The sequence below is a fragment of the Brassica rapa genome, chromosome A01 (genome assembly GCF_000309985.2).
Source record: "Brassica rapa cultivar Chiifu-401-42 chromosome A01, CAAS_Brap_v3.01, whole genome shotgun sequence".
NCBI classification, from domain to species: Eukaryota; Viridiplantae; Streptophyta; class Magnoliopsida; order Brassicales; family Brassicaceae; genus Brassica; species Brassica rapa.
The window spans coordinates 16,281,428-16,299,084 of record NC_024795.2 but is presented as its reverse complement, the minus strand read 5'-3'; the positions used below and the strand labels follow the sequence as shown (position 1 = coordinate 16,299,084).

Below are 17,657 nucleotides of genomic sequence, written 5' to 3'. Positions count from 1 at the left end.
TGGTATCAATTGCAAAGATCTATTAATGATTCAAGAACCATGAGCATGGCCTAACTTTTTCATGGAGTTAAAGGAGCTGATGAAACTGAAGAGTCATTGATTTCTCGATTGTATATATTAATATATTGTCTGATTCTGTAGTTAAGATAGCAAGATCTTTTTATAAGGACATGTAATGCATCGGTTGTTCGGTTTCCGGAGCACATTAAATTTGGTTATAGAACAGCAGATTGATGTAAAAAAATATAGGCATCCACTCAAAACACGCCATGTCATCATGCCAGTTCGATGACCGGCTCAAGAGATCTGTTTCCGAATTTTCTTATTTTTTTGGGTCATATTTAGGAGGAATCTACACGAAAGAGGCGAAGATCAGCTAGGAGGAAGGAGAAGGAGACAATGTTTTTGTTCGATTGGTTCTACGGAATCTTAGCATCGTTAGGGTTATGGCAGAAAGAGGCGAAGATCTTGTTTCTCGGCCTCGACAATGCTGGAAAAACCACGCTACTTCACATGCTCAAAGACGAGGTTTGTCTTTTCTATTATTCCATTCCTTTTTTTCTTTTTTTTTTCTGGAAGATTGAATCTGAGATTTGGTAATGACAGAGATTAGTTCAGCACCAGCCGACACAACATCCAACCTCTGAGGAACTTAGCATTGGCAAAATCAAGTTCAAGGCTTTTGATTTAGGTGGCCATCAGATTGCTCGAAGAGTTTGGAAAGATTACTATGCCAAGGTTGCTTAGAAAGATTGTATTGTCGTCAGATTGCTCCTCTTTTTTTTATATGCTAATATAAACTCTTTTCTTTGTTCGGTCTAAAGGTTGATGCAGTTGTCTACCTCGTGGATGCTTATGACAAGGAGAGATTTTCAGAGTCAAAAAGAGAGCTAGACGCTCTTCTCTCGGATGAAGCCCTTGCAACCGTCCCGTTTCTGATTCTCGGAAACAAGATTGATATCCCTTACGCAGCCTCCGAAGACGAGCTTAGGTATCACTTGGGTCTCACCAACTTCACCACCGGTAAGGGCAAAGTGACGACAGCTGGAGGAGATTCTGGTGTTCGCCCCCTCGAAGTCTTCATGTGCAGCATTGTCCGCAAAATGGGCTACGGCGAGGGATTCAAATGGCTCTCTCAGTACATCAACTAAAAGACATCACCTTCACCATCATGCCTTGTCTTTCTCATATAATCAAACCAAACCCATGATGAACATCTGTCTTTTCTTGAGATAAAAGATTCGTCTATGATGATGTCATAGCACTCTTTCTCCTTTTTGGGGGTTTTTGTAGTTTTCTTGTTTTTAATATAAGTTTGGTGACTTGCATTTCCAAACTTGTTCAGTGTCTATGTCCACATTTTTGTCAACAGCTTGCGTTTTTATTGAAGCATTATTCCCATGTTAGACCACCAACCTTTTTGTATGTACTTTCACTTTATATATTGTGTGCACTAATCAACCTAAACAAGACCTCCCCAAACTATCAAAATCTCTCTATATTCGCCATGGATACAATAAGACTTTGGTTAAGCTATGCAGTGTTGCTCTTTCTTACTCAGAGACATTCAGGTGCATCATATTAGTCTTAGATTCATTTTGTTCACTTATCAAGTGTATTTTAAGATTTTCATTCTTTTGTGATTGTTGATGCAGTTTGTGCGCAAGGTGGTGGTGTCATCGGGGGAGCAGGGATTTTGGTTCAGAGAGCAGCGTTCTGTTTCAACAATAACCTCGTAAGTATGATCGATAAAGACCACCATAAAAGAAAAGACAACTTTGTTTGACAAGAATTGTTACTTGTCTCCATATTTGCAGCTCTATAGAGGGTGCAATGAGGCGTTCAGACTAAACCAAGGAGGTGAATTCAAGGTTCCACCAGAGGAAACAGACAGGTTCTGCAACGGCCCTTGTGCCGCAGAGACGGAACTCGTGCTTGAATGCATTAACAACGTCATGTCTGATTTCGTGTTTTACAATCGTGCTACACCGAGAGATATCAGGAACACTCTTCGTGGTGGCTGCAGCAACTCTTTCACTAGAGGTTTTCACCATTATACACCCTTTCAACTTTTCATCCTTACACAACCCAGTGACATCAACTTGTTCTCTACTTTGATATACAGGAAACTTCAATGTGGGAAACTATGCTCAAGGACTCTTTTTTGGCAAAGCAGAGAAGAAGCTGCCTGGTTTTTTCATTGGACTAGTTCTCGGTTTGGCACCGTTGATCCTGTAAAGCATACTTTTGTTATTCATTAGACTATACAAGAGCTTGTATGTATGTAAATGATACTCCATCTCATTGGACTATCATTGTTTGTCTACATAGGAAAAACATGGATTCATTGTTACCTTTTTGATTTTAGAGTCTGCGGCAAAGATTTACACTTTTCTCATTTGTTTTATGGCTTGTTAAATGTCGGAGCTGAGGTTAGCGTTGAATGTCACTTTTGTGTTTTCAACTTCATCGGGTTAACCATGTGAGAGACCTGCACATCACATTTCATCCTCTAACAAAACACACTCTTTTCAAGTTATCTTCAAATTCATATTTCAAATAAGAGGCTTGAAACTAATATGCCATGAGGGCTTGTACGAGAAGAGAAGACAAAGTCGACATGCAAAAAGGATCGCAATCAGCTGGTGGTTTTCATCAGAATCAGCCACTGACGTTGCAGAATGTCTAGAATATCTCCAGAGCCATACCATAGCTCAACACCAGACGAACATGCAATTGAGAGCTTTGGTTCAAGATTCGACATCCAATTCAAGAAGGTTCGGGATCAGCTCTCATTTGATGAATAAGATTTTGAAGAGTCGAGACAAGGAGACGGTGAACTCAAATTCAAACATTCTGATAGGCGAAAATAAATTTATACACTAATGATTATGCAGAAACCTAAATTCTACTAAGGGGCTGTTATTGGTTTATGATTAACAAAGAGTATTGATGATTTTCTAAATTAAACTATTTCCTTAACTTGAAAAGAGTTTTGATGATATTTATAGAATTTTTTATTTTGTTAAAAGAGTTTTGTTGATTATTAATCCAAGATAATTATAAACTTGTGCAGAGTTTATCTTTTCCCAACAACTATTTATTATATATAATTTTTTTATAATTATCTTTCCACAAAGTCCACGTAACGTCTCTTCTCCACATTAGCTTCATATGAGAACAAGAAAACCCAGACGACCATTTCTGTTCCTCTAGTTTTTTCTCCTTTACCGTCCCAACCTTGGCGACACCCAAGTTCTATGGCGTCAACGCATCAACAATAGAAGCTTCGAGAGATTGTGTTGTGTAAAGATTACAAAGTGAAAACCAATGACATATTTTTAATTATAATTAAATCATTATTGGTTAAGGTTTAAAGACTTCTACACCCATGTTTGGGGTTCGAACCCCAAACTATGCAATTTCTTGCAGATTACAAGAAATCCAGGTGATATAGGATATCCGAGTATAAGTCCCAAACTAGTAACCCTACTTGTAGGTTAGAAAGAAGGGGATTCACAGACCTAGGAGTTGATCACGTAGGAAGAAGGATCAGCTCGAAGAACCTGAGATCTTTGATAATAATCGCTTGCTTGCGCAGAAACTTATTTAGAAAGTTTAGGAGATTGTAAAAGTATTCGTATTATTAAAAACATGTCAAGGATATGCCTTATATAGAAAACTAAAATCCTAATTAGAAAACACTTATGTTAATTATCCTAAATATTAAAAAGAAAAAATCAAATTGTAAACGTCAAAGTCGGTGTAGTAGAGACGGTGGCATTTGTGCTGTCACAATACTCCCTCCTTCAGAAAATACTTGGCCTCAAGTATTGAAATCAGGATGTTTAGCGACAAAGTCTTGGTAGAATTCCCATGTTGCCTGATCCGGGGAGTAACCTTTCCATTGTACCAACACCTTTGTCACAGCTCTGTTTCTGCGATTGACCATCTTCTTCTCGAGGATCTTTTCTGGTTCTTTAGCAGTGCCAACGTCTTTGAGGTACTGAGGTAAGGTCGATGGAGTTGTTGGAGGGTTGGGGCAGAGCTTCAGCTGACTGACATGAAAGACATTGTGTATAGCCGCACCGGGAGGAAGCTGAAGTTTATAGGCGAGGGAGCCAACACGATCTTGAATCTCATATAGTCCGTAGAATCTGGGGGAAAGCTTGTGAGGCAAATTTCGACCTTTGAGAGAATGTTGCCTATAAGGTTGGAGTTTCAGGTAGACATGATCACCAATTTGAAATGCGCGGTCCGAGCGATGAGAGTCAGCGTATTGTTTCATCCTATTTTGTGCGCGCAAAAGGTGAAACTTCATCATGTCGATGAGCTCTTCGCGGCATTGTAAAGACCTGTCCACTGCGGTGGAAGTACTCTCACCAGGAAGGTAAGGTAAGTGCACTGGAGGTGGCTGACCATAGATGATTTCGAAAGGTGAGCTGCGTGTTGCCGTGTGGTACGTAGTGTTATACCACCATTCAGCCAATGGTAACTAGGCGCTCCATGTTGAAGGTGAATCAGATGTCATGCAACGAAGATATGTTTCCAAAGTTTTGTTGGTAACTTCGGTTTGTCCATCAGACTGAGGATGGTAAGCAGTAGAGAAGTTTAAATCCACACCATGAACACGAAACATCTCTCTCCACACTTCGCTCAGAAACGTTGGATCGCGGTCACTTGTAATGTCTTTGGGCATTCCATGTAGGCGAAAGACTTGATCCAGATATAGCTTTGCGACGTCCATAGCTGTATACGGATGAGACAAGGCAAGAAAGTGGGCATTCTTGCTCAACCTATCGACAACAACTAGGATGCAATGTTTCCCAGATGATGGTGGTAATCCTTCTATAAAATCAAGGCTGATAGATTCCCAAACACCAGTAGGTACTTGAAGCGGCTGGAGGAGTCCAGGTTTTGCGGCGAGATCGTATTTATTTCTTTGACAAACCGGACAATTTCGCACATAGTTTTGAATCCGAGATAGGATATCCGAGTATAAGTCCCAAACTAGTAACGCTACTTGCAGGTTAGAAGGAAGGGGATTCACAGACCTAGGAGTTGATCACGTAGGAAGAAGGATCAGCTCGAAGAACCTGAGATCTTTGATAATAATCGCTTGCTTGCGCAGAAAGTTATTTAGAGAGTTTAGGAGATTGTAAAGGTATTCGTATTATTAAAAACATGTCAAGGCTATGCCTTATATAGAAAACTAAAATCCTAATTAGAAAACACTTATGTTAATTATCCTAAATATTAAAAAGGAAAAATCAAATTGTAAACGTCAAAGTCGGTGTAGTAGAGACGGTGGCATTTTTGCTGTCACAATATTCCCTCCTTCAGAAAATACTTGGCCTCAAGTATTGAAATCAGGATGTTTAGCGACAAAGTCTTGGTAGAATTTCCATGTTGCCTGATCCGGGGAGTAACCTTTCCATTGTACCAACACCTTTGTCACAGCTCTGTTTCTGCGAATGACCATCTTCTTCTCGAGGATCTTTTCTGGTTCTTTAGCAGTGCTAACGTCTTTGAGGTACTGAGGTAAGGTCGATGGAGTTGTTGGAGGGTTGGGGCAGAGCTTCAGCTGACTGACATGAAAGACATTGTGTATAGCCGCACCGGGAGGAAGCTGAAGTTTATAGGCGAGGGAGCCAACACGATCTTGAATCTCATATAGTCCATAGAATCTGGGGGAAAGCTTGTGAGGCAAATTTCGACCTTTGAGAGAATGTTGCCTATAAGGTTGGAGTTTCAGGTAGACATGATCACTAATTTGAAATGCGCGGACCGAGCGATGAGAGTCAGCGTATTGTTTCATCCTATTTTGTGCGCGCAAAAGGTGAAACTTCATCATGTCGATGAGCTCTTCGCGGCATTGTAAAGACCTGTCCACTGCGGTGGAAGTACTCTCACGAGGAAGGTAAGGTAAGTGCACTGGAGGTGGCTGACCATAGATGATTTCGAAAGGTGAGCTGCGTGTTGCCGTGTGGTACGTAGTGTTATACCACCATTCAGCCAATGGTAACTAGGCGCTCCATGTTGAAGGTGAATCAGATGTCATGCAACGAAGATATGTTTCCAAAGTTTTGTTGGTAACTTCGGTTTGTCCATCAGACTGAGGATGGTAAGCAGTAGAGAAGTTTAAATCCACACCATGAACACGAAACATCTCTCTCCACACTTCGCTCAGAAACGTTGGATCGCGGTCACTTGTAATGTCTTTGGGCATTCCATGTAGGCGAAAGACTTGATCCAGATATAGCTTTGCGACGTCCATAGCTGTATACGGATGAGACAAGGCGAGAAAGTGGGCATTCTTGCTCAACCTATCGACAACAACTAGGATGCAATGTTTCCCAGATGATGGTGGTAATCCTTCTATAAAATCAAGGCTGATAGATTCCCAAACACCAGTAGGTACTTGAAGCGGCTGGAGGAGTCCAGGTTTTGCGGCGAGATCGTATTTATTTCTTTGGCAAACCGGACAATTTCGCACATAGTTTTGAATCCGAGATAGGATATCCGAGTATAAGTCCCAAACTAGTAACGCTACTTGCAGGTTAGAAGGAAGGGGATTCACAGACCTAGGAGTTGATCACGTAGGAAGAAGGATCAGCTCGAAGAACCTGAGATCTTTGATAATAATCGCTTGCTTGCGCAGAAAGTTATTTAGAGAGTTTAGGAGATTGTAAAGGTATTCGTATTATTAAAAACATGTCAAGGCTATGCCTTATATAGAAACTAAAATCCTAATTAGAAAACACTTATGTTAATTATCCTAAATATTAAAAAGGAAAAATCAAATTGTAAACGTCAAAGTCGGTGTAGTAGAGACAGTGGCATTTGTGCTGTCACAATACTCCCTCCTTCAGAAAATACTTGGCCTCAAGTATTGAAATCAGGATGTTTAGCGACAAAGTCTTGGTAGAATTTCCATGTTGCCTGATCCGGGGAGTAACCTTTCCATTGTACCAACACCTTTGTCACAGCTCTGTTTCTGCGAATGACCATCTTCTTCTCGAGGACCTTTTCTGGTTCTTTAGCAGTGCTAACGTCTTTGAGGTACTGAGGTAAGGTCGATGGAGTTGTTGGAGGGTTGGGGCAGAGCTTCAGCTGACTGACATGAAAGACATTGTGTATAGCCGCACCAGGAGGAAGCTGAAGTTTATAGGCGAGGGAGCCAACACGATCTTGAATCTCATATGGTCCGTAGAATCTGGGGGAAAGCTTGTGAGGCAAATTTTGACCTTTGAGAGAATGTTGCCTATAAGGTTGGAGTTTCAGGTAGACATGATCGCCAATTTGAAATGCACGGTCCGAGCGATGAGAGTCAGCGTATTGTTTCATCCTATTTTGTGCGCGCAAAAGGTGAAATTTCATCATGTCGATGAGCTCTTCGCGGCGTTGTAATGACCTGTCCACTGCGGTGGAAGTACTCTCACCAGGAATGTAAGGTAAGTGACCATAGATGATTTCGAAAGGTGAGCTGCGTGTTGCCGTGTTACGTAGTGTTATACCACCATTCAGCCAATGGTAACCAGGCGCTCCATGTTGAAGGTGAACCAGATGTCATGCAACGAAGATATGTTTCCAAAGTTTTGTTAGTAACTTCGGTTTGTCCATCAGACTGAGGATGGTAAGCAGTAGAGAAGTTTAAATCCACACCATGAACACGAAACATCTCTCTCCACACTTCGCTCAGAAACGTTGGATCGCGGTCACTTGTAATGTCTTTGGGCATTCCATGTAGGCGAAAGACTTGATCCAGATATAGCTTTGCGACGTCCATAGCTGTATACGGATGAGACAAGGCGAGAAAGTGGGCATTCTTGCTCAACCTATCGACAACAACTAGGATGCAATGTTTCCCAGATGATGGTGGTAATCCTTCTACAAAATCAAGGCTGATAGATTCCCAAACACCAGTAGGTACTGGAAGCGGCTGGAGGAGTCCAGGTTTTGCGGCGAGATCGTATTTATTTCTTTGGTAAACCGGACAATTTCGCACATAGTTTTGAATCCGAGATAGGATATCCGAGTATAAGTCCCAAACTAGTAACCCTACTTGCAGGTTAGAAGGAAGGGGATTCACAGACCTATGAGTTGATCACGTAGGAAGAAGGATCAGCTCGAAGAACCTGAGATCTTTGATAATAATCGCTTGCTTGCGCAGAAAGTTATTTAGAGAGTTTAGGAGATTGTAAAAGTATTTGTATTATTAAAAACATGTCAAGGCTATGCCATATATAGAAAACCAAAATCTTAATTAGAAAACACTTATGTTAATTATCCTAAATATTAAAAAGGAAAAATCAAATTGCAAACGTCAAAGTCGGTATAGTAGAGACGGTGGCATTTGTGCTGTCACAATACTCCCTCCTTCAGAAAATACTTGGCGTCAGGTATTGAAATCAGGATGTTTAGCGACAAAGTCTTGGTAGAATTCCCATGTTGCCTGATCCGGGGAGTAACCTTTCCATTGTACCAACACCTTTGTCACAGCTCTGTTTCTGCGATTGACCATCTTCTTCTCGAGGATCTTTTCTGGTTCTTTAGCAGTGCCAACGTCTTTGAGGTACTGAGGTAAGGTCGATGGAGTTGTTGGAGGGTTGGGGCAGATCTTCAGCTGACTGACATGAAAGACATTGTGTATAGCCGCACCGGGAGGAAGCTGAAGTTTATAGGCGAGGGAGCCAACACGATCTTGAATCTCATATGGTCCGTAGAATCTGGGGGAAAGCTTGTGAGGCAAATTTCGACCTTTGAGAGAATGTTGCCTATAAGGTTGGAGTTTCAGGTAGACATGATCGCCAATTTGAAATGCGCGGTCCGAGCGATGAGAGTCAGCGTATTGTTTCATCCTATTTTGTGCGCGCAAAAGGTGAAACTTCATCATGTCGATGAGCTCTTCGCGGCGTTGTAAAGACCTGTCCACTGCGGTGGAAGTACTCTCACCAGGAAGGTAAGGTAAGTGCACTGGAGGTGGCTGACCATAGATGATTTTGAAAGGTGAGCTGCGTGTTGCCGTGTGGTACGTAGTGTTATACCACCATTCCGCCAATGGTAACCAGGCGCTCCATGTTGAAGGTGAATCAGATGTCATGCAACGAAGATATGTTTCCAAAGTTTTGTTGGTAACTTCGGTTTGTCCATCAGACTGAGGATGGTAAGCAGTAGAGAAGTTTAAATCCACACCATGAACACGAAACATCTCTCTCCACACTTCGCTCAGAAACGTTGGATCGTGGTCACTTGTAATGTCTTTGGGCATTCCATGTAGGCAAAAGACTTGATCCAGATATAGCTTTGCGACGTCCATAGCTGTATACGGATGAGACAAGGCGAGAAAGTGGGCATTCTTGCTCAACCTATCGACAACAACTAGGATGCAATGTTTCCAAGATGATGGTGGTAATCCTTCTATAAAATCAAGGCTGATAGATTCCCAAACACCAGTAGGTACTGGAAGCGGCTGGAGGAGTCCAGGTTTTGCGGCGAGATCGTATTTATTTCTTTGGCAAACCGGACAATTTCGCACATAGTTTTGAATCCGAGATAGGATATTCGAGTATAAGTCCCAAACTAGTAACCCTACTTGCAGGTTAGAAGGAAGGGGATTCACAGACCTAGGAGTTGATCACGTAGGAAGAAGGATCAGCTCGAAGAACTTGAGATCTTTGATAATAATCGCTTGCTTGCGCAGAAAGTTATTTAGAGAGTTTAGGAGATTGTAAGAGTATTTGTATTATTAAAAACATGTCAAGGCTATGCCATATATAGAAAACCAAAATCCTAATTAGAAAACACTTATGTTAATTATCCTAAATATTAAAAAGGAAAAATCAAATTGTAACCGTCAAAGTCGGTGTAGTAGAGACGGTGGCATTTGTGCTGTCACAATACTCCCTCCTTTAGAAAATACTTGGCCTCAAGTATTGAAATCAGGATGTTTAGCGACAAAGTATTGGTAGAATTCCCATGTTGCCTGATCCGGGGAGTAACCTTTCCATTGTACCAACACCTTTGTCACAGCTCTGTTTCTGCGATTGACCATCTTCTTCTTGAGGATCTTTTCTGGTTCTTTAGCAGTGCCAACGTCTTTGAGGTACTGAGGTAAGGTCGATGGAGTTGTTGGAGGGTTGGGGCAGAGCTTCAGCTGACTGACATGAAAGACATTGTGTATAGCCGCACCAGGAGGAAGCTGAAGTTTATAGGCGAGGGAACCAACACGATCTTGAATCTCATATGGTCCGTAGAATCTGGGGGAAAGCTTGTGAGGCAAATTTCGACCTTTGAGAGAATGTTGCCTATAAGGTTGGAGTTTCAGGTGACATGATCGCCAATTTGAAATGCGCGGTCCGAGCAATGAGAGTCAGCGTATTGTTTCATCCTATTTTGTGCGCACAAAAGGTGAAACTTCATCATGTCGATGAGCTCTTCGCGGCGTTGTAAAGACCTGTCCACTGCGGTGGAAGTACTCTCACCAGGAAGGTAGGGTAAGTGCACTGGAGGTGGCTGACCATAGATGATTTCGAAAGGTGAGCTGCGTGTTGCCGTGTGGTACGTAGTGTTATACCACCATTCAGCCAATGGTAACCAGGCGCTCCATGTTGAAGGTGAATCAGATGTCATGCAACGAAGATATGTTTCCAAAGTTTTGTTGGTAACTTCGGTTTGTCCATCAGACTGAGGATGGTAAGCAGTAGAGAAGTTTAAATCCACACCATGAACACGAAACATCTCTGTCCACACTTCGCTCAGAAACGTTGGATCGCGGTCACTTGTAATGTCTTTGGGCATTCCATGTAGGCGAAAGACTTGATCCAGATATAGCTTTGCGACGTCCATAGCTGTATACGGATGAGACAAGGCGAGAAAGTGTGCATTCTTGCTCAACCTATCGACAACAACTAGGATGCAATGTTTCCCAGATGATGATGGTAATCCTTCTATAAAATCAAGGCTGATAGATTCCCAAACACCAGTAGGTAATGGAAGCGGCTGGAGGAGTCCAGTTTTTGCGGCGTGATCGTATTTATTTTTTTGGCAAACCGGACAATTTCGCACATAGTTTTGAATTCGAGATAGGATATCCGAGTATAAGTCCCAAACTAGTAACCCTACTTGCAGGTTAGAAGGAAGGGGATTCACAGACCTAGGAGTTGATCACGTAGGAAGAAGGATCAGCTCGAAGAACCTGAGATCTTTGATAATAATCGCTTGCTTGCGCAGAAAGTTATTTAGAGAATTTAGGAGATTGTAAAAGTATTTGTATTATTAAAAACATGTCAAGGCTATGCCTTATATAGAAAACCAAAATCCTAATTAGAAAACACTTATGTTAATTATCCTAAATATTAAAAAGGAAAAATCAAATTGTAAACGTTGGCATTTGTGCTGTCACACCAGGTTTCAAGTCCCAAAGAGAGCAATTTATTAATGCAGGCTACAGAAGAAAAGTTTACAAGGAATCTTCAACATGGTGCAAGTAGATCTTATCAGGGATGGATCTTCATAGAACGGCTCAAATGATGCAGTTAGGCGTAGATCTTCATAAGGCAGGTAGTATTGTCGGTTGTCGAATCGTCTATATAATATTTCTCATAAAATGTAATGTCCTAATAAATCAGCGTTAAAAAAAATGATATCACTTAATTATGATGACAATCAGGTTTATGTGGCGGCATAAGAATCAATTGAAAAATATCAAGTCCAAAATTTAATTGCTGGTAAAACTTATACTAATCCAAACATAAATGTATACTAGAGCTTGACCTGCACGTCCGTGCGGATGTTTGTTTTAACTTGTAAAATCATTATAAACCATTGGTAATTACTGTTTGTATAAACTGTGGCAAACTTTATTAGATTTTTGTTGGATTGTACTGTGTTGAGTGAATTTTTTAACACAAATAAATGATTAGTAATACATTCATCTATTAATTATTTTGTTTTATTAGTTTCATTGTTAATTTTATATTGTACTAATACCACATATTTAAAATGTTGAAATTATTAATTATACATATATATTATATTATAAATGGAGTACATATTTTTGGACGACAAAAATGTAATATTAATTTTTTTTAGAATAATAAATAGCAAAATTTTAAAATCGTAATCTATAGATTTAAAGAGAATCACGTTTGGATTTCAAATTAATTATGCTTGATTGTAGGGAAGATAATTAAGAAAGTTAGATTTGGAGTGGATCACGTTTGGGAAAATTACAAAATCCACAGGGAAGATAATTGTTGTATTTAGATTAATCATTTGTTTTAAATGCAGTGGCATAGACTTGTAATTATTTAGGAGAAATTGGGGTTAAATACCAAATGTACTTCAGTTTTAATAGATCAGATAATATGATAAAATTAATACTCGGCGATTTCATTAAATTAATACTCGACGATCTCATTATATGAAACTTTCTTTAAATGGCTCAAAGTTGATTTATATTGTGATTCAACATAATAACTTTTTTAAAGTGTAAGATATACTTTTAATTCGTATTATTTGGACAACAATTTAAATCAAAGTTTGCTATATATTAAGTATTGCATGATTTGGCTATACATCGTAAAATAAAGATTTTTTAAAGTGTTTTTTTTATTAATGGAAAAGAGACACTTTGATAAAAAAAAATAGCGAAGAGACGCAACTATTCAAAATTGTTTTGTTAATTAAAAAAAATATTGTTCGGTTCTCAGGCATTCCTAGCCTACAAATTTTTTTATAAAAAATAATACATAAATTAAGTTTTTTTTTTGTTACTACCGAATGAACTTATATATCAAATATTTTTTCTTGCAACACAATTCTTTAGAACTTAAATTATGAAATTTATATTGAAGATTAAAAAAAGCTTTGGCACCTGCCTAATTGTTTTTCGTAGTTTAGGAAAATATTAATAATGACCTTTCGTATTAGTTAAAGATATGTATCACGTTAACCTAACTTTCATCATGTACAAAGTATCGTTTGCAAACAAATAATAATATCATCATTCTATATTTAGGCCTCAAGTATAATAAAAATGGGGTGAAATTTTTTATATTGTCTTAATTTGGTCCATAACCAAACTATACTTCAAATTATAAGCTTAATCCAATTTGTAATTGTATTTTTAATATTTAATTTTTCCATCTTATGTTGTCAAAAAGAACGTAAAAAATCTGATATTATGAAATTAGTGTATATTCAAAATTAAAACTATATAAATTTTATCTACTGATAAGTTAGTAAAAGAAAATTCCAAATTTATCGGTCCAACATATATATGATTATATAAACAATCAAAAATTGTATAGATATAAGAACAATGTGATCATATATAATTCTTAAATTTGTCAATACAATATGTTTAATTATAAAACAACTACTTATTTCGGATTATCTATAATTGGGGTCGCTTAAATATTCTTTTTAATTTCAATTGAGGAGAAGGAGAATCAATCGTAAAATGTTGGTATTATTATCGACAATAAAAAAACCTAAAATCTGAAACAAATTTTCGTGATTAATTTTAGAATCAAACTCTTTTGATAAGTTTAAATTAATTATTTTTATACCAGGTTTTTTAATAAATAAGAAACTTTTCCACCAAGTTAATGCTTCCACCGATTTTTTTTAACTTTCATTTACAAATAGGAGTGTAAATGGATATAACATTTTAATTTTTTTATTTTAGCTTCTATACTTTTTCTATGTGTACCAAATATTTATAGTTAGTTAGTTATTTTATATTGAGAAAAACATAAATACCAAATATATTTGACAACAAGAACACATGTATTCAGAAATCATCACATTTTACAATATTAAAATATAAGTTCTTTAATAAATATTTCACCTTGCACATGGCACAGTTCTTATCCTAATAACTAACTAAATAGAAAAAAATAATTCATTAAACTTAAAATCAATTTATAAAGTATTTAACATTCAAAAAACTAAACACATATAAATCAAATTTAATTGTTTTATTAAATTAAGATTCCAAAATCTAACCCTAAAAATACAAATAATACTATAACATATGTTACCTATCCTTAAACCAAAGAGTATCATGACTCAATCTACATTCATTCACCTATGTTGACAACAATTTAATTTTAGTAAATCAAAATTTATAGCATTTACAAATTTCAGTAATTATATGATTTGGATTTTTTTCCTATAAAAATATATTTTACAAAATTTAAAAATTATTTTTAAGATCTAATAAATGAGAATACTTCCCTTGGAAGACTTCCTTGAAGATTTCTAGAAGATTTCACTTTAGGTGAAAAACCTAAATTTCTAAGTTAATCATTAGGCCGAAACCTAAATTCTAACAAAATTTAAGCATGAGAAGATACACTTTGTTGTGAAGTCTTCCAGGAAGTCTTCAAGTGCATTATATATTAGAGAACTTCCTGAGAAGTCTTTACAACCCTATAATCAAACAACTAATTAAAATAGCAAAACAAATTCATGAAACTTAAAATCAAGAAAAATTTTCTATGATAGCCATTTTTAGTTTATCTTCACAAAATAGTTCTCAATGAAGAAAATGACCAAACAAATTTTTATTGAAGGGTCTAGGGTTAACTAGTCTAGACTTAGGGTTTAGAGTTAAGGGTGGGGTTTTAGGGACATGTTTTCAAATTTAAAAAAAAAATTAAAAAATAAATATTAAAATTTTCAAAATAAAAAGTGCTATTTTGGTTATTTTCTTCTTTGATGGCTATTTTTGTGACAAAAAAATAAAAAAAAAGAGCTATTAGAGAAAATTGTCTGAAAATCAACTTATAAAGTGTTAAATATACACAAAACTAAAAACATATATGTCAAAAAAAATTTCAAACAGTTAAGATTCCAATTTTTAACCTTAAAATACATTAATATTATAACATATTGTATCAAACCTTAAACCAAAGACCATCAAGGCTCAATCTACATTCACTCATCTATGCTGAAAAAAAAATTCAATTTTAGTAAATATAATTTTACATCATTTAGAAATATTTATAATTACATGATTTAAATTTTTTCCCATCAAAACAGTTTTTATAAAATTTATAAATTATTTTTAAGATATAATACATGTGAACACTTTCGAAGATGTCTTCTTATAGAAAAATTCTGGATAGTCTGCTCAGAGAAGACTTTACTAACCACATAGAAGACTTCACAGAGTTATATTCGTAAAGTGCATATAATTTTTTTTTTGGTCGTAAAAGGTTGGTCGTAGTTTCACTAATATTTTGGGTTAGTTTGCATTTGATTCTATTTAGGATATACTTTTGCATTTCAAATTAAGTTTTGAGTCATTTTTGGCAAATTTCTCTTTATACATTGGTTTATACGTTTCTTTGAGACAGATGATAAATAAATTGGAAACTCATTGATTTTAAATTCGTTAAAACTAAATCAATACAAAATATAAGAATTATTTTACGTAAAAAGTTTACTAATGGAAAATTAAAAAAAAAAATTATAAAAACTTAGGTTTAATTAATTTCTAACTCATATAACCTATAATTTGGAATAAAAACACACTACAAACTACAAGTTCTAACATTTATAATTTACTGGACAGAAAAAATTAATATAAATAGTTTAAATTTTTTTTATGATAAACTCTAATGTATATATGTAAATATATATATATATATAAATATTCAAATAAAACTGTAATAGAAAAATAATTAAAATTGTAAAACAAAAAAAAATATCCGTGCAAACTCCTAGTTATTAAGATAAAGGGAGATGGACTTATGATTTGAAACTGGCCCGGATCTTTAAAGCATAATTTTCTCTTGTTATCATAGAAGTTAAAGATAAGTGTTATCATACATGTTATCATAAAAGTAAAAGATATGCAACTTCTGATTTTTTATTATTATCACTTGCAAATTATTGAGTATTCTTTTTTTCTTATTATATCACAAGCTAAATTTAAGAAATGCACATGTTGCAACGATCAATTAATATTTTAGACTTTGTTGTGGTTCACAGGGTGTAAAGATGGATGAAGATAAGATCAAATCAATTCAAGAAGGGCAGCAAGAAGATGGTAGAATTACATAACATATTGTTTTGTTCCATTTAATTATGTAATTATATATGCTTCAGGATGTTATCGTTGTTACTATGTGGAAACTGAGAATGATATATTTGATTAGATAGGAATTATATACTTTAAAGATATATTTGATTAGATAGGAATTATATACTTTCATTCATAACAGCCAACACTGAAAAAAATTAAGCATTTAGTTACTTCTTTTGGTTTTAGTCTTTGAAGAGAGAACAATTTTCAAAAAAAAAAATTGTACGCAGTTGGTTCATCTTTTCTTTTTGTCATCGGTTTGATTCTTTTTAATTTCTAAATTATTAATGTTTACTATACATTTAAGTTATTTTGATTAAATTACGTTTGGTTCACTCTAACCTATTCAAAGTAAATTATTTAATATGATAGGATATGAAACTGAAGTAAAATTCTGCTAGAGATGTATTACTTTATTCATTTGTAACATTATTAATCTATAAAAATAATTTTGAATAGCATCAAATAATTTTTTTTATAAAAAAAGTTCAACAAATGATAAAATAATTTACCAAACATAATTATCAGAACACTAAAAACTAAACAAAAATTCATTATCAACTGAAATTCTTATATAAACTGAAGCAAACATATATTATAAAACATCATTTGTTGTTACATACTATATACTAATTATTATTTATGACAATATTGAATCTATTTATATATTACTTTAAAATATAACCTTTACAATTTTATCACATTACATTTGATTTTCAGTTGATTTAGCTTTTTGGAAGTGGTTGTATTAATTTATTATCGTGAAAAATTAGTTATTGTAATAATATTGAAATCTGATACTCTTAGAAAAAATATTATTTATTATTACTTTAGATTTTATTCAACTATATAATTAGAAAAATATAAATCATTACATTTTGGTTAATTTTAAATTTAATAATTTTGTGTTCTCTAACAAAAACAAATGTTATTGGTATTTCAACTCAAACCAACAAAATTTAATAAAATTCACAATATGGACTTAGAATAAGAACATAATATATTTATTATTTTAAAATAAAATAAATTTTATTTTTTGTTATAAATTAAAAAGATTTTTTTAATATAAAATTTTTTTAGTGTAAAATCAACCGCCCATAAGATATGTATCAGTTATAAATTATCTTTATAGAGTTTCCAGCTTTTAAAGTGGTTTAATTATGAAAACAGTCTATTATAACTCTATCAAGTATGTTGGGTGTGTCTAGTTTCCACTTTGCTTCGCAGATGTATAATATAAAAAACCTACTATAATGTTTGTAATTAATTTTGAATTCAATGAAATACAATAAGATTACATGTTTGGTACGCAGTGCTAGAAAGCAATCGTCTTTCGTCGTTCACATGGATACAGAGCATCCGGTTTGGTTTACAGAGTCAGTATGAGTCTATTACATGTTTTTTTTTTTGATTTTCTTTTTGAAAATGAAAGATTACAATCTTATTAATTTATGTGAGGGTTATAAATTAGGGATATTGACGGTTAAATATGATGCTTCTATATATTAAGAATATATATTTTGTGAAAAAAAAGATAGTGAGCATTCAAAATTACTAA

At 35.3% G+C, this 17,657-nt stretch overlaps 2 protein-coding genes across 2 annotated transcripts; both read left to right on the top strand.

The window, feature by feature from the left end:
• The first annotated feature begins 267 nt into the window (after window positions 1-267).
• LOC103847650 (GTP-binding protein SAR1B-like) lies at window positions 268-1,406 on the top strand. The gene is made up of 3 exons (XM_009124736.3): window positions 268-528; window positions 607-738; window positions 825-1,406. The coding sequence occupies exons 1-3, from the start codon at window positions 400-402 to the stop codon at window positions 1,149-1,151; spliced, it is 588 nt and encodes a 195-aa protein (XP_009122984.1). The 5' UTR covers window positions 268-399; the 3' UTR covers window positions 1,152-1,406.
• On the top strand, window positions 1,387-15,696 carry LOC103847649. The gene is made up of 5 exons (XM_009124735.3): window positions 1,387-1,571; window positions 1,656-1,735; window positions 1,818-2,043; window positions 2,126-3,448; window positions 11,410-15,696. The coding sequence occupies exons 1-4, from the start codon at window positions 1,508-1,510 to the stop codon at window positions 2,236-2,238; spliced, it is 483 nt and encodes a 160-aa protein (XP_009122983.1). The 5' UTR covers window positions 1,387-1,507; the 3' UTR covers window positions 2,239-3,448; window positions 11,410-15,696.
• Window positions 15,697-17,657: the final 1,961 nt, after the last annotated feature.